Source organism: Pimephales promelas, chromosome 22, assembly GCF_988280905.1.
Source record: "Pimephales promelas chromosome 22, fPimPro1.hap1.1, whole genome shotgun sequence".
Classification (NCBI taxonomy): Eukaryota; Metazoa; Chordata; class Actinopteri; order Cypriniformes; family Leuciscidae; genus Pimephales; species Pimephales promelas.
In genome coordinates this window covers 17201849-17227684 of record NC_142790.1, presented here as the reverse complement: position 1 = coordinate 17227684, position 25836 = coordinate 17201849, and the positions used below count along the sequence as shown (strand labels likewise).

Sequence of the window (25836 nt, the reverse complement as noted above, 5' to 3'; positions counted from 1 at the left end):
TTGCAGGATTAACAGTTTAAATCAAATTATGATTAAATGAAATTATATAGTGAATGACCGGGTGTTCATTGGAGAAGGGGGGTAGAACTATAAACACATATTCTAAAATCACATCCTTTCATGTGGACTTTTTTTTTTTTAAATACAAAAAAAAATATTGATCCCATTATGTGAACCTGATATATTGACAATTGCACAGAGATGACTTCATGCGCTCACCAAAGCACATAAACATTTCCACAAGGAAGTTCTGTTTAATTTCATCGCACAGTTAACATGCCTTACACACACACACACACACACACACACACACACACACTCACACACGGAAGGTCTATTTCAGTTAGCAGAACTTGTTAATAAGGGCACTGTGATCTCAAATGCATCAGTGTGTTACATTTAACCTGATAAGCGATACAACACAGAGTAGGACTTCGCACATTTACACGTGTCATAACCATTAGCCAAATTTTCCACACCGGCTCTGGTTGATTCAGGAATATTGTACACTTACTAACAGACGGAATTAAGGCAATTACAAAACATTAAAAGTGCTTCAGAGGGCAAATGTTTTTTTTTTTGTGAGTGTGTTTTTGTTTTTTTTGTAATTGTCATCACATAAACTGAGGTTATAAATAACCTGAGGCTAGACCTCTATACTTTAAGAGATAGTCCAGTCAAAAATTGTAATTCTGTCATCATTTCACCATACGCTGCATGACTTTCTTCTGTGGAACATAAAAGAAGACATTTTAAAGAATGTTAATAGTTTCGGTTACCACTGATGTAGAGTCACACAAGTTTAGAATGATATGGTGAGCAAATGACAGAATAATCATTTTTGCGTGAACTACACCTTTAACCTATCCCTTTGGGACTTTAAAAAGAAAGAAAGAAAGAAAGAAAGAAATGTGTCAATGACATTGTCTAAGCAAAATGTGCTTGGCATCAATCAACCCACTAGCCTATTTACAGATCCTCAAGCACGCAGCCACACGTGATTATGGCGTTAGTCTTCAGCACTGCTGAAAATAAATGACGGTGAAAGTAATCATTTAAAAAATATTGAAATGGCCGTGTGCTGTGATTTTGCTGGAGGAAATGAACATAAGGCATGGGTGAACTGAAAGCACCGGTACACCAGCGTGGGCAGAGCAGTTCTCGACTCTGCCAGAAGATGGCATCAGGCCAGTCTCATTCTTTATACCGCCTATTGTGTGCCCGATCCGAATTCTCTCATGTCATAAGAGAATGAGCAAGATCCACCACCAAAGTGAAATCTTTGTATAGTTTAATTAAAAAGAAAATAAGTCCAGATGGAAAAACAAGACCTAGAGGGGCTAAAGCGGTTGCTAAGCCCTTGTTGCATTTCTACATTGAGAGAAATCTAACTTGACATTCCCTCAGGTTGTGATTGGCTGTGGCTGTCTACTTGCTGATTGGCTGCAGAGGTGATGCTGGGCGTGTAAGGGGGTGGGGCATCGCTAATTGCACTGGAATCGTTGGCGTCCGGGATGGTGATACTCAGGGATGCATCAGTATCGTCGTTTTGAGCGTACTCGCTGTACGGCGGAGGCTTCAGGTCATTCGCTGCACAAAACAAAGGCGAGAGAGCACAACGATCATGGGAGAGGTTTAAAACGGCAAAGAAAACAAAGAAAAAAACAACAATGATAACACAAAAATGTTTTCTCATTGTAAAATAAATCTGGTTGTATTAACAGTAAAAAAAAATGGTAGCTGTGTTTCACTGTTAAAAATACTGTGAGAAAGATTCTGGGAGTACGAAATCGGTGCATGTATATTTTTAGATTTATAAACAGGAAATTTTGTGACGTAATATTAATCGAATAATGTACTTGAAGCACCAACATCTGCATATTACCTTAAAATGTACTGATAGCCAGCGTAATAGTTAGGGCTGTCAAACGATTAATTGAATCCAAAATAAAAGTATATATAAAATATTTTTTTTACTTTATATATAAATATTTTTTCTTAAATATACATGCATGTGTGTTATATATATATATATATATATACACAATAATTATATACAGTGCACCCACATATTTTATGTAAACACAAACTTTTATTTTGGATGCGATTAATCGTTAGACAGCCCTAGTAATAGTAATAAAAAAGAAATAGGATGTGTGAGAAATAGGCGGGTTTGTGTGTTTGTGAGTGTGTGTTGGGGGGTATTGATCACTAAAAATACAAATACAAAAAAAGAGAATAATACCAGTAGTAAAACTAGAATCACACTAGGACACAACTAAACCTTCCAATGACTCATCAATATAATACGCATGCAAAATAGCAAGGTCATTCTAGAAAAACACAAACAATTTTCTGTTTCAAGCTGCAGGCCACTGCTAACCATCAATGCCCTATTTGGTCTTTTAATAGCAAACAAAAGCAAATTGCCAAATATTTCCATGGAACAGGTGGCACAAACTACACACACAGCACTTGAAAAAAAGGGGGGTTTCCATTCATTCAACTATCAAAAAAACGGTGGAAACGCTGAATGATGTGTCATTGAAGTTTGAAAAAAAACCACATCCTGCCCTGAATATTTTATTTTTCACTCTTCTGGGTCAAAGGAAATGCAATATAGACCTTAGCCCTGCCCCCCTTTTCAGTGCATGTGTGTCTCAGTGTCTTGTCTTCCAGTCTGAATTTTCACAGCGATCTTGCCTATTTTTGAACGAACGGCTCTTTTTAAAATCTTCCCGGTCTAGTGACATTTGTTAAGACGTCTGCTTTAAACATTACGTTAACTTTACATTAAGTAAATCCACTTCAAAAGCTAATTACTCCTGGACAGCAATATCATAGAGATATACAGAGGGACCACAAAACCTTCTATTCTAAAGATGGCGGCACCCTTGTTTCTATGCATGCGTTGCATCTTCAACCTCATGTTTTGTTCTTGAGGGTCTTCTAGACACCTAGAGATCTACTTGCTGAAATCTAACATTTAAAAAGTCATTAGACATTGTTAGATAAAGAGAGCACAAATGGAAATGATGGAAATGGAGCTGTGAGCCAGAGTCTGTCATTTGCTGCCAATCCACACAAGCACCAGAAGATTTCCTTCTCTGCTGCTGAATGAACAATCGGTCTCAAAACAGAAACTAATCTTTAGTAAAGCCTACGCACAAAGCTTTGATTGCCAAATTAATTTTAATTTTAATGTCAATATCTGGCAGCTGGTGTTCATAAATGTCCTTCTCAACAACAGCATGTCAGTTAAGAAGCATTGGTCTAATTTGGGATGGCTGATGTCTGCAGGCCCACTCTCCACCTGTTGCTCCCTCTTGTCATAAAATTGTCCCTGTTAACCATTTACAAAGCATAAAGCAGAGAGGGTGAAAGCACAAGACGTTCCCTGGAGAGATGTAATGCGTCTAAAATGCTGTTTCTCATATTAGGGTGAAAAGTCAAGTATTTAGCGTTTGTCGAACCCTTAAAACTTGACAGTCTCGCCTCGTCAGTCCTCACCATACCGTACATGTATTCTTTCGGATTTTCTTGAAAACATATCGACCGTTACTGTATTAAGCTTCTCATGCAGAGATGTTTTTAGGGATGAACTTAAACTGTGACCCACAAGAGAACGTCAGTGCAAGAGCTCATAGTTCAACAAACATTAAATCATTCACATTCCAACTGCGCTGTGAGTGATCGCTTGGAAAAGCACTTTCAGAGATGATTTTTAGTGCAGCAGTCTACATGAACGCTGCAACAATATCGGGATTTGCCGCACATAGATACACAGAGCCAGAAATATGGTGAAATCCATCCTCCAAACGCAAATAGAAATAATGATTAGCAGACAAGTCCCCATGACATTGTTAATGGTTAACACTCCATATTGACAAAAAAAAATCTGACTGTATAACAGATTTAAGTGATTTAATGAATGGTTTCATTTAAGTTCCCTTATTACGCTTTTTCAAATATTACCTTTCATGCAGTGTGTATAATATAGCTTGTGAATGTAAAATGTCTGGAAAGTGCACAACAATAGAAAATAAATTATTCTAAACTGCCGAAACAAGTCTACTTGACCCGTCCTCAAACACTGCAGTTGAAGCTGAGACTGCAAGTGTTTCGCGTTGTCGACATGTTGAGAAGGCACTGAGAATCCACTGTGCATGCATTTTAAAAGGATAAGGATTTGCGTTGGAATTGATATGATAACTACGCCAATGTCACTGTTCATATTACTGTCTATACAAGTGCTGAGGAAGACTCTGGAGCTGAAATTCAGATATGGTAATGAGCGTTTCATTTCTGACACGCTGTAAGAGGTAGATACAAATTGATTTAATTTACAAAATAAATAAAACAAAAAAACTTAACTTAAATTCTTAATTTGATACAGTTTTTGGAATTGTGATGTCAGTCCCTAAAACTGTGGCATGTAAAGGGGAAAAACAAAACACTTAAAGGGATACTCCACTTTTTTTGGAAATAGGCTCATTTTACCACAGAGTTAAACAGTTGGGTTTTACCGTTTTCAAATCCATTCAGCCGATTTTCGGATATTTAGAAGAATATCATTAAACAGACAGTTTCTGGTCTCATTGACTTCCATAGTAGGAAAAAAAATTACTATGGAAGTCAATGAGACCAGAAACTGTCTGGTCACTGATATTCTTCTAAATATCCAAAAATCGGCTGAATGGATTCGAAAACGGTAAAACCCAACTGTTTAACTCTGGGGGAGTGGTAAAATGAGTCTATTTCCAAAAAAGTGCAGTATCCCTTTAAACAACAAAAGAAATACTACTTGTTGGGGATCAGTGGTCTTTAAAGTGGTCCTTTATGTTGAGTATATATATATATATATATATATATATATATATATATAAAATAATTATACACAGTGCACCCACATGTACAATGTAAACATAAACTTTTATTTTGGATGCGATTAATCGCGATTAATTGTTTGACAGCCCTAGTAAAAACTTTTCTTAATCTCTTTAATTTACACATCTCTTAATTTCTTACATTTTCTTAATCTTACAATAAATGATTTCTGTCCCAGTACAGACTGGGGTGTAGTCGTACAGTGAGTCAGTCTTACCTCCAGACACTGCCTCATATGGAGGAGGCATGTCCAGTTGAGACAGTGAGGATGAAGGTGGAAGAGAGGCGGAGGGTTCACCGACCGAGCCGTCATCCTGAACTCCGTACCAACTGGGCCAGATTGAAGTCTGTGGAGCAGAGCAGCAGTGCGAGTTAAACACTCACAATTAGACGGGAATCAGATATATCACCCACAAGAAGCATCTTAAAGATGACTTTAAATATATGTAGCAGTGAGATACACGATCCAGTCGATGTTTGCTGTTAAATTGTGGAATTCTGCAGTCAGACATGCATATAATCTACAAGACCTTGTGGTCTCAGTTTGGCTGATAAACACAAAAAAATAGAGAAGTGTCTCATATACCGAAACTGGGAAATCATTATGTCATATGCAGTTTCATAGTTCACCTAAAACATTTGCTTACAGAAAAGGTCATCTTTTAGGTTGGATCTTAATGGTCTGGTATTTCCCTTCTTTATTACACTATTGCTCATTGAAGCATTTGTTTGTTATTAAACAAGTTACCGTTTAACCATTATGTGATACATAGCGTAACAAATGACCCCATAAGGGCAAACCGCATTTTAAAAATGCTGTTAAGAAGAACAAAAACAACTACATGTGAATGTGTACGCGGGCTAAAAGTTGATCATCTATCCTATCTAACTGTTTGTCGTCAAATTAAGGGCATTTCCTGTGTGGAGAGCTACAGGCAGCTTGGGTTTCTAAAAATAGACCTATACATTGTTCTCTGTTAGAAGAAAGAGAAAATAACTTGCTAAGATAATCTAAAACCTTTTTTATAGTCATATTCTATAAAAATTCAGCTTGCAATGGTATGATGGGCCAATAAATGCCCATTTTTATTTAAAATATCCAGTCAAATATTAAAACAGAAACCTTATTTGAATGGCAAAGCTCTTGAAACGGTCTTCAATGCTTATGCTACAAATTGCTTCCAGATGATTTTCTGAACACAAGACGCTTTCTTTTAGAAACAAAGGGTTTTTTTCTGAATTTGAAATACATTGTTACGGCTTCAATAAACACATTCTATGTGTCAGACTCTAATAAAGAAATCTCATTTATAATACTGTCACAGATACTATAACTTAACTGTCCGAGTGAATCCGCTTTAGTCAAACTGACAAAAAAAAAAAACAATTAAAGCTGCAAGCAGCATTTTGCGGGGTTCAAGCAGTTTAGGCCTTTAAGGCCTTTAAGCACAAAAGCATCAAAAGACATTAAGTTTTATGTAGCAAGCATTATTTACCATGATAAACCATATTTCAATGTTATTTTTCATGATTTACCATGTTCTAGTATGATTTACCATGAATCTAACATGATTTTCCATAGTTTACCTTGATATACCATGTTATAGGATGGTTTACCACAATATAGCAAGTGAAAAGACTATTAATAAGAAAAGTGGCCAGCAGAGGGCAGTAGAAGACCACTTATTGGCACACTTCCATTTTGAAATGCTTTGTTTCTCCACTATTCTGCACTAAAGCAAACCATTTTTTCATGTTAACTTCATAAAGCATGCTTACACACAAACGCACGCACACACACACACACAAACACACACACATTTATAGTGTGTACAGTATATGTATAGTTTGACTGCAAAACATTAACAAAAAGAAATTTGTTAAATAAATTAACTATGCAAAATATAGTGTGTACTAGGGGTGGAGCCGAATACGGTATTCGGAAAGGCACAAATAATGTGTTTTTTACGAATACTTATTCCGAAGAAATACTTAAAAAATATTTGTGTTCGGGAACAAGAAATACTGTATGTCAAAAAGCTGCGTTCCTCACGAGACCGCAGTGCGCGAGTTGAGTGAGCGACGTTCAGGAAGAGGTGACTGACACAGGCTGCTCCACACAGCAACAGAGAGGGCTCAGCTGAGCGAAAAAACACTTAACTGCATCACTATTTTTGTTGAATAGATGTTTGTACCTTAACTAGGTTCCAGAGGCAGTTTATAACTTTCGGGAAGCGGAGTTTGATCGGGAGTATATTCCATTATTGACGTCTGCAGACGAGTGCTCTCCTGTTCGCTCTGTTTACGTAGCTCTGTTAGCTCGGTAACGGTAATTATTTGTTTCTTATATGGCTTGGTTGAATTCTAATGTAGAGTGCGGTCTGTTATTATAACAGGCCGCTGCTTATAAGTATAACACACCGTTGCCATGAAAAACAGAGCGTTGCCATGGATTCTAAACGTAGAGACAGAACGGACTATTTTTCTTTTTTATCGGCAATCGTTTTTTAAATCAATAAACTCCTGTTTATATCTATATTTTGAGTCAAATTATTGATTTACTTGGTAGGTAGCAATGTAATAAGCAGGGTAATGTAGAGCGAGGCGGTTGTTATAGCGAATATAAACCCGCAGGCTTTGCGTAATCCCTAACTTATTCTGTCTGTTAAGCGTCCTTCACCGTGGTGTTGGGGTTCATAATGTTCACAATTGTATTTTATTAGTTGTTGGTTTAACCATGGTTCATGAGGTAATGGCTGACTGTTATTTTCTTCTCAATGACTTTTCTTGTTACATGTTCATTGCTGGATTTATAGAAAAACACCAACCAATATTGCATAATGGATATAATTAAATAATTCATAATAGTAATTGAAAAGATTTCCTTTCTAATCTCTTTCAACTCCATTTCGCTTTTTCAATGAGACTCTGCCACTTCACCATGCACGACTCACCTGTTGCCTATAAATTGATTGTGAACCCTTTGGCTCATTCTTTGCACTCTTTCCTGGCATTTTGATGCATAACTGTGTGTGTCTTCATGAATTACGTGAGTCCATCTATTAATTTGATTGTGTTTACATTGTTTATGCCTTTTCATGATTTAATGTCACTGTCAGCCTGTGCGCTGCTAATTGATTAATTTGTTTGCCAGACATGTGCCCTGAGCCATGTTGAAAGATTGTTTGTTTCAATGATTTTTTTACAGCCTGTTTTATTGTGATTAGTACTCATATCTTTGTTCATTTATATCATTGTTCCTTTTGTGTTGATTGATCACTGTCACCAATTGTATTATTTCTTTATCTCCTTATGCAACAACACACAAACAATGCATTGATCCAAAGTCAACAGGCACCTAAGACGAACTCTTATATTGCGCTGCATTACTGTGTTGTTGACTATTACTGACGGTAAGGTTAGTACTGTTGACCCTCGCGCAGCCTCTCGAGCAGAAATCTACACAAATGAGCGCAGAACACACTCAGACCCCATTTACACCTGGTATTAAAATGCGATCTGTATCCAGATAAGTTATCCGGATAATAAAAAAACGCATGTTAATGCAAGGTGTAAATGCATTGTGATCGCGATTGGATCTGCCTGACCACATCTACAGGTAGTCTGGCTCGCATTGTGTCCGGATCTTTACTAGGTGTAAACGCAATCTGGTTGTTGAAACCACATATGTATATTTTACTCCTCCCAAAAAGGCAAAAAAAGCGTCTATTCATCGAGCCAACGTGCAAACATCGCAAATAAAAGTGAAAGTAAGTCACAGACGCTTAACACACAATCATCTTCAAGTAAAGAAACGAAATTATCTTACCAGCGGTGTTGCCACTCTTTTATTGATGTCTTTGATTTGGAAATTAGCTGATGATCAACGAAATGCAGCTCATATCTGTTGCTTTTGGTGTCGTTCAATCCATTAAATCTGCATACGCGGGAGTTTAAGATCGGATTTATATCCATTTTGCAAAAACACATGTATGTGGCCAGGTGTAAATGGAATCGGTACTTATTATCCGGATAACTTGTCTGGATACAGATCGCATTTTAATACCAGGTGTAAATGGGGTCTCTTATTCTTCCTGAACACCATCACGATTGAAAATGTGACATTGATTTCCTACAACAGTTCAATAAACAGTAAAAAATTAAATCACTTACATTTTAGATGCTATATTGGCTGTTTTTGTTGTGTTTCAGCAGCGAAAATAGTTCCAAACAACACAGCAGAACCACGGCACATGTCACAGGAACACTCGACGTGTTTTCATTACTGAATCATTCAGCATTTTGAACGAATCGATTGAGTCAAAGATTCAAAGACACATTCAAAAACATCGGTCTCATTCTTGAATGATCAGCCGTTTGAACGAATCGTTTGAATGAATGAATTGAATGACTCACTCATTAAGACGGTCGCCTGCCACCACCTACTGGCGGTTTAGTGTTAAATGTTTAAAAGTAGTATCATTCTTTCCCAGTTTCTTATGTAAATTTAAATAAATGTCATAACATTATTTTATGCAATTGTGTTTTTTCAGTGTAAATGATTTAATTTGATCAGCCCCTAGAGTAACAGCCCATAGTGTCTTATTATTCGAAATAATACACCAGAATTTATAGTTTACCCACCTCTTTTTTTACCACTACACCTCTGACCATAGTGTACATTAATTTACCACGTTCTAGCATGATTTATCATTATTTACAGTGATTGGGGCTTGGATGATTGGATTTTAATGTGATTCTAGGAATATAGTATAGCTATTTACCACGTTAATAGCAATTATGTGAAGATTCAGAACAACTGAAGTGATAAACTTTGACAAAAAAAAATGATTGTGATCAATATTTGACTAAATGTGATTGCAAATGTTAAAATAGATCATTAATAAAGTCATAATATTAATTATAGTTGAGTAGTGAGACACTATTTTGAACAGCAGAGGGCAGTAAAACACCACTTATTGGCTTAATAGACCATCATTTTGATATCATTTCACCTTTTTTAACTGTTATTTAGGCATATTTTGTCAGATCTGTCTGAAAATGTTCATGATTATTTAATGTCACGTGTTCTGACTTGTTTATTGAAGAGATCAACGCTTTCAGGGACACTGAAAGTGTAGTAATAGATGGCTTCAACACACTAAATGTTGAAGCCATCCTATTATAGTCATCCACATGACGTAGTTCAACTTTTTGTTATAATTATTGATCTAGAGAGTCCAGAGAATTGTACTGCACTGGTTTTAACATTATGATATGATCAGAGATGGAAAACACCATTTACAGCCAATACTGGCAATTTACCATTGGAAATACATGGTTTTAAAGCTTTTTAACAGTTATAGCGCCACCTATGGTCCGATCTCCATGAAACTGTGCATGCTTCTTCAGCATGTTATGACACATATGCTCATCAATTTTTGTAAAGTTCTGAGTTTTCCTTTAGGATTTACAGGCTTTTGGGGGCTTTTTGTCACGCCCCCTTTTGTAAATGACCCTGTTATAGCAAGACAAATGACAAAGTTGAACTTTTTTTGGATAATTATTGATCAAGAGAGTCCAAAGAATTATCCTAGACTAGTCTGGTTCCGATCGGGCAAAAAACCAGGGACTAGTTCGCAAAAGTAGGTTTTTAACATATTCGTGAATATTTAACGAACGAATTGATTGACAGCAATGGTTCTTGAGGCAAAGTTGTTCATCATGAGGAGATCTATCAATTGATATACATTTTGTGGGGGTGTGTGCAACACCACGTGATTACAGAGCAATAAAACTCGTTAGCGCCAACTAGTGGCCGATTTCTTTCAAAATTTTTACAGACCTCTAGGGCCATGAGTCGAACATTCCCAACGAGTTTCGTTCCGATCGGCCTTCGTTAACCTTGTTTCATAGATGCTCAAACTTCATTGGCCGATGGCGGCCATGTTTTTTGAGATACACCAATGTCCTTATAGACTTACATGAGGCCTTGGACCAAGACACTGCATACCAATTTTCAAGTCAATCGGACTGACGGTCAGGTGTTTATCTGTTTTTTTCATTTTATAGCGCCACCTAGTGTTCAATCGTCGCGATTTTTTTACTGTCACCTCAAATTGAACTCTTACACATGTGTACCGAGTTTGGTGAAGATATCTCATTTACTTCTCGAGCTATAGCCATTTTAGTAAAATAGGCTCCTCCCACAACGTTTATTTTGCTTCCCCTAGCGACCGGAACGAGAAATTTCAACATTTTTTTGATAATTATTAATCTTCAGACTCCAGAGAACATTTCTGCACTGGTTTGGTTCCGATCGGGCAAAAATCCAGGGACTAGTTCGCAAAAGTAGTTTTTCGACAAAATTCAAAATGGCGGAAAATCTATCATGACGGAAATGAAATCGGAGATATACGTTTTTCTCGTCAGGTGACCAGCTTTCCAACGATATAAGACACTTGAGTGTACGACTTACGGTCTAGGAGTTATGAGCAGTTTTGCGCAATTGGTCGCTATAGCGCCACCTATGGGCCAATCGGGCTCATAATTTGATAACCTCTCCTCGATTTTTGTACTACCATCTGACAAAGTTTCAGAACTGCAGCACTTACGGTTTGGTCTGCACGATGCGTTTTACGGCAGAATAATAATAATAATAATAATAATAATAATAATAATAATAATAAAAATCAATACAATTACAATAGGGTTTCAGCACTTCGTGCTTGAACCCCTAATAAAAAAAAAGTTGTCAGGACTGTCACGGCTCTTAACTCTGGGTCCTGTTCTTGTTCCATCAAGTCTGCTTCTTCTGGCTTTTTCACAGGCACTGGTTAGTTTTGACGAGTGCTGTGCGCCAACAAGGGAAACTATTCTTCTGAACAGAAGAGCTCACACATTAAGAGGCCTGTGCGAATAACACAGACACGAGAACTGACACTCCTGCCCTCGGTTTGGTTTAACAGACCCTTGTTGCAGCTTTGAATTTAGTGAGTGAAACGTTTTACATCATGGGTCAAAAAAATCCAGAGCACCAAGGTCAAAAATAGAGTTGTGAAACAGTAAAAGTGGAAGTTCACCAAAACCTTTCCTGTAGATAAATGACAGACATAACATGCGTCACAATAAAATTGTGCACCACATTAGAATCCGCACTGCAATTCAGTCTGAAAAGCAAGCAAATTGAAACCTTTGAGCAGATTCAAATGTCCAGTGTTCAGATGTATTAAAGATTCCCTTATAGACTAACATGCCTTTTAGGATTTGTTTTGGGTGATCCGATAACAAGCGTACAAATACATGTGTCAAAAGGTTTTAAATTACTCAACCAACATAAAAAAAAAGACAAATTAACATTCATAGTGTAAAAGCTAATCTGTCCTGATGTATCCCGGACAACAGTGAAGGGCCACCTATTCATCTGTCGATCTCCATTATAACAGAGGTGTAAAAAAAATGGGTTGGCAATTTTTTTTAGATTAATTTCTACATTGAAGAACAACAAATATCGAATAATAAAAAAAGTAAAAACTTCTTTGCTCCATGGGAAAAAAAATGCAAGTATGAAGGGGTTAAATTCAGCAGTTTTCAGGCGTAAACAGCAATATGTCTGACACTTTAATATCAACAGGAAGATTAGTCCTGACATGAATACTTGCCTTTATTTGATGACAGATTAACGGTTTCAAATGTAAAATAGAAAATAAGACCAACTAATATTGATATAGATATTGGTGCAATCCACTACTGTATGAGCGTAGACTGACTAAACAGTGATAGATTTAACCACATTTTTAATCACAACATTCCTCTTCCCCCAACAAGTGCTTTATCAAAGGGGAAAAGATTTGTCTGCTTATCAGCTTATGAGTCTCTCTGTTATTTAACTAATCAAATCTCCTGTGAAATGCCACTTAAGGTCAACAGAAGTTACCATAACACATTGCCTTTGAGTCTGTCTTATTGTTTTGCATAATCTACACTGAATCCAGAAGACCCACACAGTACTACACAGGAAGCTAATGTTTGTCATACTTCCAAAAATGCGATAATATCAGTAGCGGCTGACGCACAACCAACTTGGCCACACCTTTTCAAAAAAAAAAAAGAAAAAAAGAAAAAATAAAGTATCTGATTGAATTGAAGTTTGAAGGTTTAGTTTTACTCACATTTTGTCTCTCACAGACCTGGTGCAGGTACGCACGTCCTCCCACAATGACGATCTGAGCGTTTCGGGGATTGCTGAGGTACGCAGCGAGCTGTCTTTGCCTTGAGCGATACCAGCAGATGTAGAAGAAGATCTTAATCATAATAAATATTATGACGACTCTAAAACAAGATAAAGAACAAGTTTAAAGTATCAATAATAGACTTTATCAACTGATAATAACTGTAATTATTACAACACATAAATAAACCAGAACTAAAATATAAAATCAAATCAAAGATGATGTAAAACAAAAAAACAGACAATACAACTGTAATTACATCAACATTCTACCTAAAACTTACATGTACCAGTACAGCTCCATGCTTTTCACCAGTTGGTATCAATTACCATAATCAGCTTCCAAGCTGTCAAACTGAAATAAGAACCAATAGAGTTAGAATATCATTTCGACATTCCTCGTCTTATGTTTAAAGAAGCTCAGATTCTAGTCACTCTAGAAACAATTTAGAGACTTTATTTTATATATATATATATATATATATATATATATATATATATATATATATATATATATATATAGTGTAACACATAAGGTTGGGTTATTATAACATAAACAAAAAACTGAAAATAAACTCACAAGCTTAGTTCGCCCATATAACAGTTACATAAACAAACAAACAAACATTACAGAGCACGCGCACCCCTTACGTGCATTCATTGGGATTTATTAAAGCCCATTTTAGTTATGACTTTAATAAAACTTTTCATCAAGAAAACAAGCTCACCTTGTAAACGCGTTATAATTCGCGTTATAATCCAGCTTTAGACAGCTAGCGAAGCATCTGCTCCTTATAGAGGAAGTCTCTTTGCTAACGGGCTAATATAGTTAAATCAATTTACCTTTATAAAAGAACAACACGGTCACCTAGGTGTATTTTTTTTTGTTCAAACAGCTCGGGCTCACAAGCACTATGTAGGCCGAGTGTGGCGGCTCCTCTGTGTGTGTGTTGGTAAATGCTAATACTTCAGACACTCAAGGGCTTCCGAGAAATGTTGAGCGCTGTGTTTTTTCCATGAGCAAACGAACGGGGGTTTTGTAGTTCTTGTGTTGTCTCGTAATGCGTCCGTACTTCCGTGGATTCATGGCAGAAGAACATCAAATTAAAAGTCCCTTGCAGTTTGTTTCACGTTTTTATTATTGTAATTTAATTATTTAAATGTAATTTTAAATGAATAATAATAATAATAATATAATACGTATTATATTATTAATTGTATATTAAAAAATAGTATAATATATATTATATTATTTATCTATAATATTAAATATTTTTCTCCAGCTCTGTTTTGTACCGGAAGACATGAACCGTTAAGATGGTACTGAAGCGTCATCTACCGGGAACAATAAATTACTGAATGACGTTCATGAATGCAAGATTAATCAAATGTAGCCTACTTATGCTGCATTCCAGGCAGGTTTTTGAGCACGTAAATCACGACTTCAAACCACGACTTACGACTTTGTAGCATTCCAGGTCATCACGCCAAACTACCTAGATGTAAACAAACCAGCATGGCGGACCTTACGGGGCTCACGCGCATTTGTAATATAATTTCTAACGCCAAAGGTGCTTACTCCTTGTTTATTTGTGGGAAACTGAGGAGGAAAAATAGCGCATGAGGCAAGATAAGCTGTTATACCTTTTATTTTACTTTATTTGTATATTTGGAAATGTATTTGGATGTCAGTCCATTGGGTGCAAGGATAAATTTAATACCAAATACATTTCCAAATATACAAATAAAGTACAAAACTACTACAAAGTCGTAAATCGTGATTTACGTGCTCAAAAACCTGCCTGGAATGCAGCATTAATCTCAGATCAATAAGGCATTTTCTCTCTGGTCCGTCAGAGATCTACTGAAATATAAAAATTGGGCATAATACTGCATGTCAAAACATTTGGCATAAAAAAAACACATGACTAAGATGCCACCTATGCAAAATGAAAGGATCATTTAGTTTTATATTTGTTGGTATTCATTCCTCTGTTCTATAAAACAATGACAATAAAGAACCTTAATACATTTCACAAAATTAAAAATGAAATCTGAATAGAGAAACAGGTCAGATTCATTTATATTTTAAACACTTCAGGCAAAGGAAGAATTACAGACCATTTGCAATAAAGGTATTGCTTTATTAATCTGTATTCAAGTTACATTAATTAAAAACTGCTTTCTATGTTAATCGTTTATCTTCATTTCAAACCACACATTATATAAAACAATCGTGCATATCCTTGTACAAAATACAAGATGCGTCAGTACAAACCCTCTCCAAATATCCACTTCCACTAGTCTAAATTAGCTTGTGATTATCAAGACAAAAATATTCAAGCATGACAAATCCAAGCTTTATTAATCCGAGTAGCGACACATTCAGGTTCTTCAGAGCTTTTAAGTGCATGTCTACCATTGAAATTCCTAATGTGTTTAACACTTAAAACTGATTGAATCTGTTGTCTTCAATGACCACTGTCCTCCTGGGATATGAGTCAATCTCTACAAAAATATACTGGAATTCATACTTTCCAGTCTCAGGATTCTGTAAGACAGAAGAAGCATTTTGTTATATATTTGTCAACACTATTTTTTGCATGAAATTAAATTGTTTGTTGTTTTCATTGAGATGTATTGTACCTCCTTGGATTCTGAATGAACAATTCCCCGTAATCCTGGTTCAGATCCCTCAACGTAAAATTTCAGCCTCATGTACTTGATTCCACCCTTCATGTACTCTACATGACTAAAGAAAAATCATCTTGAAAGCATATGTGGGGTCTAACTAAAGTTTTTATTTATTTATATGAATTAATTGTACCTGACTTGTTGCCTTCTGCCACGCCGACTGGTCTCTCCAAAGCCCTTGATAGGCTCTCCAAAAGCTCCGATTATCTTCACATCCAGCAAACAAATACACAATTTATTCATGCCTTTTTAACGTAGTTGGTTTGTTTATCTTCGTATAGCTCATAACAAATGAATCACCATTTGCTGACCTCTGGGTGAGTTCTGCACTTCTCAAATGCTTTTCCATAAATTTTGCTTGGACTTGAAGCAGAAAACAGCTCTTGAAAGACCACATACAGCAGTCCACCTAATAAGGATGACAATCAGATCATTTATTATACTGTTGAGCATATATAAATGCATGGAAATGTCTGAGCAGGGGATCTTTAATTGATCTTTGATGACGATGGCATCATCAACTAGATGTTTGAGTGAGCCGGATCATGCACACACTCCTGGGCAAAATAGAAAAAAAGTGGCATGCCCAAATTTGCCAAACAATCCACTTTTAATTTAATTTATTTTTAAGCAAATGCACTACTTAAAAAGCCGATATCATCACAGTAAAACACCAAAGAGAGAATTAAGTTGCATAATGATGCTCCAGAGCTTCGTCTTTGAAAAATCTGGCGAGAAATATAATAATAAATGCATCTTGACATAAAGCATAGAGCTTTTTAGCTGCTTGTATTGGTGAGCTACTTTACTGTGAAATGCAATATAATGCTTTGGAGTACAGTATATTGCAGAATGGCTTGCTTATCACAAATGAAAATTTGTTATCTAAAGAGAAATTGTATTTTTTCCTGCACAAATTGGAATTCCATCAGGCTCAAGTTTTGGCCGAGTCAGAGTCCAGATTTGACCCCTATAATGAATATTTGGTCTCACAAATTGAGTATACAGGAAAAAGAGTCAGTGTTTTTCTAAACCTATCTGCAAGTTAACAGGGAAGGCTATTCTGTGCTTGATCTTGACTTCAGATGTCCAGACCAAGAATAGATAATAATAATATTTTTTTCCATTTTTGGCTTGGTACATTATTTTTGGCCAGGAGTGTGTGTGTGTGTGTGTGTGTGTGTGTGGTACCATGATGATCCACAATCCAGCCCTAGTTTTGATCAAATCAAACATGTCACCTGTTACACCGAGTCCAATGAGCACCACAATCAAATAAGTGAAATCTTTGCCGGCTTGTTTAACTGTTGAGGAAAGACACATAGAATCAGACTAAACCATGACACTACATCCCTTTAAAAAACATTAAGGTTACATACTTCCACTTCCTGCCAAAATATATCTACTGTAACGTTAGTAGATTTATAGCTGGGATCTCTCTTTAAAAACTAACCTAGCTTTGTTTTGAGAATCTTTGCTTTAGCCTACTTTTTCTAGTGACTGCTTGCCAATATCAATTCTTAATCATTACTATGGTATTTACTATTTTGAAAGAAAAGATACGGTCAATATGGTAATTCTCTGTAATGCACGTACCTTTCTGTGCAGCAGACGAGCTTGGAGGTGTGTATGGACTTCTGGAAACTGACTTGTCAGTGTCCTTCTGTCCATCGTTTCTACTACAAAAACGAACTCCTGTATGAAACGAGCGAGTGTTTGACCCACAACATAGATTCGTTTGTGTCTGTAAAACTGACATCTGTTGTGGTAACGTTATGGCATGCACACGTTTAAATATGTGCTGCACACAGTTTGTCGTCTTTCCGATTCTGAAGAAGAAATGCATCATCATGATTCTTAAATGACCGGGCTATAAGCAATTAATCTAAAATATACACCGTGCATTACTTTAACATGTTTTAATGATGACTTTCACACGTCTCCTGATCGTTTATTGAAGTAGAGAACTAGATGGCATTTTAGTCCTTGGCTTCACGCTTTCTGTCTTAATTTTCAAAATAAAAGTACCACGCCATGTCGTAATAGTCATAGGCCCTGTCCCAATGGTCTTTCTTGAAGTGCACTTGTTGAAAGTGCACTTAGCGGTGCGCAAGGGCCCGAAGTTGTGAAGAGCAGTTTTGCCACATTCTCACTTCTGTTGTGATCAGGGGAACAACTTTGACATGAATTTCATGGCTAATTATTATTATTTTTTATATTTATATTTGATATATACCTATATATATATATATATATATATATATATATATATATATATATATATATAGGCATATATATAGGCATATATATATCAAATATAAATATAACAAATAATAATAATGGCCTTTATGCACAGCTGCACTACGTCCTGAACTTCAGCCAGCTCCTTGTTTCCTGTCTGCCATTATTGGGCAAAATTGATTAATTCAGGTGTGTCTGATTATTGTTGCCATGACTACTGAGGGCAAGCACACCTGAATTAATCAATGTGTCCAATAATGGCAGACAGGAAACAAGGAGCTGGCTGAAATTCAGGAAGTAGTGAAGCTGTGCATAAAGCATGTCAAATTTGTTCCCCTGATCACAACAGAAGTGAGAATGTGGCAAAACTGCTCTTTTGGGGGCGCAAGTGCGGATATTGGGACAGGGCAATAGTCTCTCAAGACCACGAACGCCGTTCATTCAGTTCAGAAGTTCGCTGAACTTCATACAGTTCAGCTCAATTAGCATGTTGTTCATGGTTCGACATGTCGGGACTGTTTTCCAAGATGGCCCGTGTCTGTATATACAGTACACGAAGTGTACTTTATTTTATTTTACATTTACATTTATTTTATTTTACATTTTACATTCGATTATCATGAAAACAAATATCAGAGAATGGTCGATTGTACCAATGTGTTATTAGACCAAAGGTTCATTTTACGCCGGAGTTCTTCTTTAAGGGTGATTGGGACAGTTTTTGAATTGACTTCCACCTTGTGTAAGGTTTTGCCATAAACTAAAAACATGAGCCCAACACACCATGAATTTCTGTAATACTGAAGATGTTGCATATTTGAATAGGACAGTTTATATTATAATGAAAGGATGCGTGACATTGTGTGTAAACTTGAGCCTGAATCCCCCTTTTTGGTAACATTTGGGTGATTGGGACATACAGATCATTGATTTAGGCTATAGTGTAAGCATATTATTATTACACAAGTTAGTTCATACTTTGATATAATTTCATAAGATGTCCCTTTTCTGTTTATCATTAGGCTACTATTTCTGTTCAACTTAATTCCTCAATGTTTTTAAATCTGTATGTTGGCTTATTGAGGTAAGAAGGCTTTAGGTCCTTGAAAAGTGTAACCAAGTGAAAACAGGCAATAGCTTATGTAATTTCCAGGGTCAACTTCCTGTTTGATGTATGCCCCGCCACCTACATACTGTCACACTAATGAGGGCATCCAATTTTGATTATATGGTCTCACAGCAGGCTCAGCAAAAAAGTTAATATTTTCACTCATTAGGTGAGAAAATAGACTGTAGATACTGTCCCATTTGACCTTATGTCCCAAAAATCCTTACTTCATTGGTTCAGAAATGTCAATAATTTCATATCTTCTTTTAAATATAAAAACAAGAATAGACCAAGTTTTATTCAGGTTTTACAATATAATCTGAACATTTGAAAGTTTCTAAAGTATATTGAAAATACTGAAATACAACTATGGCAACATTATAAAGTGTGTGAAACATTATTTGTCTCAATGGCAAAACTTTAATAATGATGAACATTTCATTTATTTGGGGGGTAAATTAAAGTGAATACATGAAATAGTTTATTCATGTTCATATTTGTTTTCTTACTTGTAATATATATATATATATATATATATATATATATATATATATATATATATATATATATATATATATATATATATATATACCTCAAACCTCTTTTCTAAAAACCTTTTTATGTAAAATCAACTAAATAGTTGATTCAGTCATACATTGTAAAAAATGAATATGCTTTATCTAATCAATAGAATTGTGGCAACAGATTACATATTAAGCAATATTTGTTAAATATTAAATTTAACAAATTAGAATTGAGTAATAATTAATCAAATTATTCTTTAAAAGTTAACCATTTAAACTGAGTAAAGTTTACACCAAAAAAATGTAACAAAAATATCTCACTAACAGACAGATGTCAAAGATTATTTAAGAACTCTTTATTTTCTATTGCCAACATTGAAGACACCTGATGTTAACAAGCAGAATCACGGAAGGAGAAAAACGTAATTTTAAAACAAACACCAATTAATTAAAGATCAATCAATGTTTTTTTTTTGGTTGTTGTAAGTTTAATCATTTTAAATGGTTAACTTTTAAGGAATTAATTTTATTAATTAGTACTCAATTCTAATTTGTTAAATTTAATTAATAATATTGCTTGTAATCTGTTGCCACATTTTTTTTATTAGATAAAGCATATTCATTTTTACAGTGTACATAATAAATTCAGTCATTCATAATAAAGTTCCAATGTTTGTCCAAAAAACACTTTTGTTTCACTTTATTTAAATCAATGTGTCCAGCATCAATCAAACATATTAACTAAATGCGTGTCAAATTAATAAGTTTCTGTTTCTCAAATCTAGAAGGGAAATATTCTGACATTTCTTATCAGTAAGCAACTTGATACCAATTCGTTGAAAATCTTGCTCCGCACACATATATTTTACTGTATGCATAGACATGACCATAACTGACCTTAATGTTGAACATTAAGAGAACAAGTCTTGTGTTTTAACATCTGAGATGCTAGTCAGATACATCTAACTAGGCAATAGTCACAGTAAAATCACCCCTGACCTGGAGGATTACAAACTAGGTTCAAGTATCTTAATGAATGGTTTGGCAATATTTTAAAGGTCTTGATCTATGCTTTCTGCAAAGTAAAAAGGTTATGCACCTATACTCAGGACATTACACTTTGTATTGAAAAATAATCTGAACATTACAATCATCAAATCAGAGGAAACAAAAACATGTCTGATTCATATTCCACTGAATGAAAAATGTACATCAGTTTGTAGAGTTTCAGTCCAGTGTCTGAAAAATGCTTTTTAGTCCCCAAGAGCTTCACAGTATCAGCTTTAGAACAAGATATCCCCCATCAAATTCTAAAAAAGCAAACTTGTCACTATGTTGCACCCCTTCAAGTTCTTAGAGGCTGCTTCCACAAGATGTCAGTACAGAGAAGTAATAGCCTGTAAAGAAATTAACATACAGAATATGTATTGATTGGGGTCTGTCGGTAATATTTTTTCAGTATTTTTTTTGAAAAAAGTATCTCATGCTCATTAAGGCTGCATTTATTTGATCAAAAATACAACAAAACAGTAATTACAATTTAAAAGAACACTTTTTAAAATTATTTAAAATGTAATTTATTCCTGTGACGGGAGGCTGTGTTTTCAGCATCATTGCTCCAGTCTTCAGTGTCACATGATCTGGTGTTCAAAAACATTTCTTTAAATGTTGAAAACAGTTACTTAATATTTTTTCTTGATTTTTTTTTATTGTAAGCTCAAACAGCTTTCTTTTTAATTGAAATATTTTTTGATCAATTCAATGCATCCCAAGTGAATAAAAAGTCAAAGAAAATCCATTAACTGAAATATTAATTTTTCATGTTGCATTTAAAGTGCATTATAAAAGTGCATTTAAAGGGCCACACATAAAATACAATTTAAAAACAAATAAACACAAACTTATATACTGCAACATCAAAACTTATAGAAGTAAAAAGTTTAAACAAACCTTTGTGCCTTCCACTTCAGATGACATTTTGTCTACATATAAGAAAGTGGAAATTCATCCATAATGTAAATTCATTCATTCCTCAATATAGCATTTATTTTCCTTTATATAGTTTAAATTCTAAAACAAAAATGTAATGACAAGGAACAGACAGACAGAAACACTGACAATTCATTTTAATTAGTGTGATGACTAAAAATCTAGCTTGACAAATCTAGCTTTCCATACTCTGTATATGTGAGTGTGAGAGCGAGAGAGAGAGAGAGAGAGAGAGAGAGAGAGAGAGAGAGAGAGAGAGAGAGAGAGAGAGAGACTGTAAAAATAAATGCGACTGAATATGTTAGATCTAATCAATAAAATTGAGGCAACAGATTACAATCAATATTATTAATTAAATTTAACAAACTAGAATTGAGTAGTTATCCAAATGAATTACTTAAAAGTTCACCATTTAAAATGAGTAGAATTTACAAAAAATTGTAAACAACTCATTGTGTTTTAAAATAATGATTATGTTACACCACCAAGACTATCAGATCATGTCGTTATAACTCACGTACAGCAGCCAAACACCATTGGAATGAATGATTTAGGGTCAAGAGCCCAACAAAAACACACACTGATCACCATAATGGTGACAAATTACGGTTTTCTCCGTCAGTGATTCTTCATTCATCTTTGACGTCAGTCTGTTAATCCGATATTTTTGTTTAGAAAAATGTGTAAACTTTTAAGTAATTCATTTGGTTAATTATTACTCAATTCTAATTGAATTAATAATATTGATTGTAATTTTGTTGATTAGATTTAACAGTCATATTAATTTTTACAGTGAAAGATAAAGAGAATGAGAAATGTTTTGAGGTCTTGCATATGGTGTTTTATACTGATCTTTTCATCTCACATCTGATATTCACAGTAGGTTGTCACATAAATAAAAGTCTGAAAAATAAACTTAAGATTTATAATTACTAATGTCATTATTTATAATAGTAGTTTATTGTTCTTTGACAGAGCTTGTATGGATGATTGGGAATCTACAAAAGTTTGAACACAGTCAACATACAAAGTTTGTGTGCTACTAAAATGTAGCAAATGTTAACTTACTGTCATCCTTCATTTGTCCAAAACATCAGCAACTGAAAGTGTTTACAGTGTTTCATCCCATCTTGAATCATACTGTAGATCTTATAAATCTGATGATTTTAGCATGCAGTTAGTAAGTACTCTATAGCAGTAAACTATAGGGGAGGGGAAGGGTATATGTCATTCCATTTGCTTTAATAGATATATATTTTGTAATTAAACCTATCAACAATAAATTAGTCTTGGGTTTGATGCTGTACCTAAATGCACAGTCACTCACTTAGAAATGATAAAGGAAATATGCATGCAAATCTTAACATTAAAGTGACAATTATGTGGATAGAAAGTGTTTGCTAAAAGTCACAAATACCCAATGTCTAACAAATATAAAGACGTTTGGTGGCAAAACATGACAATAAAACGCATGCACTACGACAGTCCTGAAAGCACTGATTCACATGTATTCATGTAAATGAACAAACTACCATGTAATGTTCTGCAATCCTAAATAAGTAACCTTCAAAAAAAACGGTTATGAGACTAAATTAGGAGCACATATTAAAGCGATTTCAACACAGTCACTTCCTTTGTTACTGAATCCATGTCCTCCTTTACATCTGCAGGTTGTTTTGATAAATTTGTCTTTAAAATGTCCATGTTATTATCATGCTGGTGTATATCTCTGGTCCACATTTTCATATTTCATTGAAGCCCGTTCGTACTGATCCAGGATTGCACTATTTTCAAGAAGTCTACACGATGGAGACAATGCATGATGGAAGATGAGAAAAAACACAGCATTGCACATTACACAACACACACAAAATCATTTGCAAAGCACAAACTACACAAACAAAAACGTCATGTATTTAACACATCAAAGTATATCACATTATAAGTAAACTGCATTATTGATAAAAGAGTGTTTTGAAAGTGTGTTTCTTTAATTTAAAGCTATCAGACATTTTTTTAAATGGATATTTCCCCAACTCACTCTCATGTTGTTTCATACTTCCTTTCTTGTGTAATTCAAAAAGGTGAGTTTTTTTTCTTTATTATTAAAAAATGTATTGGAATAAAGCTGATTTCTTGTTTCCTGATATCCTAAAGAAGTGTAATTTTGAGTCTGATTTGATTATAGAAATGCTTGCAAATAGATTCATCATTAGAAATAAATGTTTCAGTACTAAAATTAAATAACTTAAATAATTAAAGCTTTATAGAACGATTTAAAAATAGTAATTAAAAATTACAAAACCACAACATGTCAAATAAAGTCTAATTAAAAATAAATATATACTAGGTAAAATTTGAAGAGTTCAGATGCAAAAGCCTCTAAGTGCCATTTGAAATTTTCTTCTAAAATGATCATTTTTATCAAGCTTGTATATTTAAGTTCAGTAATTTCACTTAAATGGCAATGAAGATTACCTATTAATTGTCATTTAAGTGAAATTACTGAACTTAAATATACAAGCTTGATAAAAATGGTCATTTTAGACGAAAATTTCAAATGGCATTTAGAGGCTTTTGCATCTGAACTCTTCATTTGTTAACATTAGTTAATACAATAACTAAGAATGAGCAATTTATTTTTAGAGTATTTATTAACTGTTAGTTAAAAAAATAATAATATTCATGTTAATTCACAGTGCATTTATTACCACGTTTCCCATGTGTAAAGTATTTCATGAAATTCTAACACAGTTGTTCTTAGTTCATGTTAACTAATATAGTTAAAAAAAAACTTATAAATTGTTACCCGATAATAATACATAACTAAATGAATACAGGTAAATTATACATTATTTGCCAAGCAAGCTTTGTGTGTTTCACTTAAAAAAAGGGGTGTGTATGACAGTTTTTTTGTTTTGTTTTTAATTTCCTTAAAAGTTTTGTTTTTTTTCCCATAATTTTGTTCTTAAACTGCAACTTCCTCTCAGTGGGGTTGAATAATGACTCAAAGTGTATGCAAGACAAGCATGGATGACCCTCAACAAAGTGATGTGCTTTAGCCGACCCATAATTTTTGATACCTTGTCAGGATTTGCCAAAACAAATAAAAGAAAGTAATCATGACGGTGCAAGATGCAACCAATGCAAGATGGTCATATGTCCTACAATGACCGTCTCAATGACAATGATGAAGGGTTTTGACAAAACACAAAATAAGTAGTACAATAAAAAAAACAACAACAACCGAAAAAAACAGACACTGACTAGACAAACATTTAAATACATAAAATTAAGTGTGTTTAAAGAGTCTTACCTTCAGATTGTCTGTTACACCCTAGTTGTGTTGTACTCAGATTCATGTTTGTTTAGAGACCCAATGAGGCAGAACCTGGAATATCATTGCTTGTATGTTTAATATCATGGTATTTTTTTGCATAATGAATTATAATGCACATTTACTTTGTTTGCGGACTACTTTTTAAAACCGTTTCATTAACCCTGTCATTTTCATTTAGTCAAGAATAAACACACTGTTCAAAAGTTTGGGGTAGAATATATATATATATATATGAAGAGTTCAGATGCAAAAGCCTGTAAGTGCCATTTGAAATTTTCTTCTAGAATGATCATTTTTATCAAGCTCGTTCATAGGTTCATTCATAGGTAATCTTCATTGCCATTTAAGTGAAATTACTGAACTTAAATATACGGGCTTGTTAAAAATGATCATTCTAGAAGAAAATTTCAAATGTCACTTAGAGGCTTTTGCATCTGAACTCTTCATATATATATATATACTGTGACTATGTCTCCCGGCTGGCCTGGGAACGCCTCGGTATCCCCCCAGAAGAGCTAGAGGAAGTGTCTGGGAGAGGGAAGTCTGGGCATCTCTGCTTAGACTGCTGCCCCCACGACCCGGCCCCGGATGAGCGGAAGAAGATGGTATGGTATGGTATATATATTGTATATATCATTATTTTTTAATTGTTTTTGAAAGAAGTCTCTTTAGCTCACCAAGGCTGCATTTATTTTATCAAAAATACAAAAAAATATTATTGTGAAATATTATTACAACTTATGATATTTTTATTTTATTTTAATATATTTTAAAATGTAATTTATTCCTGTGATAACCTCATTACTCCAGTAATTCAGTAATT

At 34.6% G+C, this 25836-nt stretch overlaps 3 protein-coding genes across 5 annotated transcripts in view; all 3 read right to left on the bottom strand.

The window, feature by feature from the left end:
* Positions 1 to 1101: 1101 nt before the first annotated feature.
* LOC120475930 (uncharacterized) lies at positions 1102 to 14131 on the bottom strand. Its single transcript, XM_039666755.2, has 5 exons — positions 13846 to 14131; positions 13402 to 13472; positions 13059 to 13218; positions 5105 to 5234; positions 1102 to 1590 (listed from the first exon to the last, which is right to left on the bottom strand). The coding sequence occupies exons 2-5, from the start codon at positions 13419 to 13421 to the stop codon at positions 1388 to 1390; spliced, it is 513 nt and encodes a 170-aa protein (XP_039522689.2). The 5' UTR covers positions 13422 to 13472; positions 13846 to 14131; the 3' UTR covers positions 1102 to 1387.
* Positions 14132 to 15240: 1109 nt separating this feature from the next.
* On the bottom strand, positions 15241 to 17802 carry timm21 (translocase of inner mitochondrial membrane 21). Its single transcript, XM_039666754.2, has 6 exons — positions 17408 to 17802; positions 17053 to 17115; positions 16123 to 16220; positions 15945 to 16018; positions 15764 to 15869; positions 15241 to 15668 (listed from the first exon to the last, which is right to left on the bottom strand). The coding sequence occupies exons 1-6, from the start codon at positions 17661 to 17663 to the stop codon at positions 15564 to 15566; spliced, it is 702 nt and encodes a 233-aa protein (XP_039522688.2). The 5' UTR covers positions 17664 to 17802; the 3' UTR covers positions 15241 to 15563.
* Positions 17803 to 20149: 2347 nt separating this feature from the next.
* Positions 20150 to 25836, bottom strand: part of neto1l (neuropilin (NRP) and tolloid (TLL)-like 1, like) — an 85744-nt gene continuing 80057 nt past the window's right edge. For 2 of the 3 annotated variants that reach the window (XM_089125474.1, XM_089125475.1), the window contains 3 exons: positions 24990 to 25064; positions 21635 to 21666; positions 20150 to 21081 (listed from right to left, as the gene is read on the bottom strand). In XM_089125474.1, the coding sequence (XP_088981600.1) occupies positions 25004 to 25064 (61 nt within the window). In that variant the 3' untranslated portion in view covers positions 20150 to 21081; positions 21635 to 21666; positions 24990 to 25003. Of the gene's footprint in view, positions 21082 to 21634; positions 23473 to 24989; positions 25065 to 25836 lie in introns of all 3 variants that reach the window. The other variant, XR_016149125.1, reaches the window with a different exon arrangement.

Excerpts from the sequence above, each read along its gene's own strand:
- LOC120475930 (XM_039666755.2), bottom strand. The coding sequence starts at position 13,421 with ATGGAGCTGTACTGGTACAT. Across the intron at positions 13,219-13,401 it reads ATGGAGCTGTACTGGTACAT|AGTCGTCATAATATTTATTA; the intron begins GTAAGTTTTAGG and ends ATCTTGTTTTAG. Across the intron at positions 5,235-13,058 it reads AGGTCTGTGAGAGACAAAAT|ACTTCAATCTGGCCCAGTTG; the intron begins GTGAGTAAAACT and ends TCTGCTCCACAG.
- timm21 (XM_039666754.2), bottom strand. The coding sequence starts at position 17,663 with ATGATGATGCATTTCTTCTTCAGAATCGGAAAGACGACAAACTGTGTG. Across the intron at positions 16,019-16,122 it reads AGTGCAGAACTCACCCAGAG|ATAATCGGAGCTTTTGGAGA; the intron begins GTCAGCAAATGG and ends CTGGATGTGAAG. Across the intron at positions 15,870-15,944 it reads GGCAGAAGGCAACAAGTCAG|TCATGTAGAGTACATGAAGG; the intron begins GTACAATTAATT and ends ATTTTTCTTTAG.